Below are 1,530 nucleotides of genomic sequence, written 5' to 3'. Positions count from 1 at the left end.
GTCAAACAGAACTAGCTCCCTGTCACTCACCACATGGCCCAGTTTCGGTTTCCTCGCCTGCAGCCTCTCAAACTCCTCGATCTTGGCCTCATCGACATCCTCCTTCAGCTCCCAGGTGCTGTCCTCATACGGCAGTGAGCACCACTTCACCAGGTAATACACCACGGGCTGGGCACAAAACACATGGCGAGACACACACACACGGGGTGACTGGACTGAGGGGGACACAGCAGACCACACACCCCCTTCCCCTCGGCACCGACCCTCCGACAGCACCGCGCTCCCTCAGCGCCGACCCTCCGACGGCACCGCACTCCCTCAGCGCCGACCCTCCGACGGCACCGCCGTACCCTAATGTGCAACACGCAACTGTTTTGATGCAAACAGTCGTCTCATATTTGTGCCAATGTGCAACGTCAGTGTAACCAGGTGGCCACACCCTCCCACAGCACAGCAACTCTATAGGCTGTGGCTCTCACCTCAGTGCCTGGCCTGGCCTGGCTCACTTACCTCCCCATTGTCCTTGTCCACACTGTGAGACTCCTCCAGTAGCCGATCCACCTCTACGTAGTCTGGGTTGAAAAGATCCTCGTCCTAGCGGGAGGCGGGAGGAAAGCAGAAAGCATCATCAGTTTCCATCTGCCGAGTAAGACTGAGAGTGTCGTACTGTTCCCAGTACCTTGGAGAGACTGGCCATTTTTTTAAAAAAGTTCATTGACACGATAAAGGCGTTGCTGGCCAGGCCAGCATTTATGGCCCATCCCTAATTGCCCTGAGGGCATATTAGAGTCAACCACATATTGCTGTGGGTCTGGAGTCACGTGTCGGCCAGTCCAGATAAGGATGGCGGATGTCCTTCCCTAAAGGGCATTAGTGAACCAGATCGGTGTATAGAGGATCATTGGGAACGTGGCACCTACGTCCACAGAAGAACAGGTAGCTGGGGTGGTTAAGAAGGCACATGTGATACCTGCATTTATTAGTTGAGGCACTGAATACAAGAAGAAGGAAGCTACGACAGAGCAATGTATAATGTTAGTGAGAACACGGCTGCAATACAGTGCGTGCACACGCAGTTCTGTTTCCTGTATTGCAGGAACCAGGTGACTGTGCTGGGAGCAGGGGAGAGGGCAAAGGAAAATCCTCAGCAAGTTACTGAGCTGAAGCGATTCAGTGATGGAGCAAGAGCAGGTGCACTGGGGTTGAAAAAGACCTTGGCGATTCACCTTATCTACGCCCCGGTGCCACACGTATCGATATGAAGGGGAAAATATTGTTTTGCATGCTTTCCAGGCAATTCATACCTTACGTCAGTACATCAGGGTAATAATACACAATGCAGATTGTGTTACAGCTACAGGGAAGGTGCAGAGAAAGACCAACTCGAATATAGACGAGGTCCATTCCTGAGGGCAACGGCGGGGAAGAAGCCGGCAACGGCGGGGAAGAAGCCGCCCCCGAGCCCGGCAACGGCGGGGAAGAAGCCGCCCCCGAGCCCGGCAACGGCGGGGAAGAAGCCGCCCCCGAGCC

The 1,530-nt window shown here is 54.7% G+C and overlaps 1 protein-coding gene across 1 annotated transcript in view; it reads right to left on the bottom strand.

The window, feature by feature from the left end:
- The window catches only part of LOC125488279 (chromodomain-helicase-DNA-binding protein 8-like), a 22,533-nt gene that overhangs the window by 5,519 nt on the left and 15,484 nt on the right, over nt 1–1,530 (bottom strand). The window contains exons 4-5 of the mRNA XM_048621212.1: nt 511–594; nt 31–168 (exon numbers count right to left, since the gene is read on the bottom strand). Of these exons, the coding sequence (XP_048477169.1) occupies nt 31–168; nt 511–594 (222 nt within the window). The remainder of the gene's footprint in view (nt 1–30; nt 169–510; nt 595–1,530) is intronic.

The sequence above is a fragment of the Rhincodon typus genome, unplaced genomic scaffold (genome assembly GCF_021869965.1).
Source record: "Rhincodon typus isolate 14 unplaced genomic scaffold, sRhiTyp1.1 hic_rhity00000123, whole genome shotgun sequence".
Taxonomy (NCBI): domain Eukaryota; kingdom Metazoa; phylum Chordata; class Chondrichthyes; order Orectolobiformes; family Rhincodontidae; genus Rhincodon; species Rhincodon typus.
Note: the sequence above shows the minus strand (reverse complement) of the source record. Positions and strands in the feature narration are given on the sequence as shown.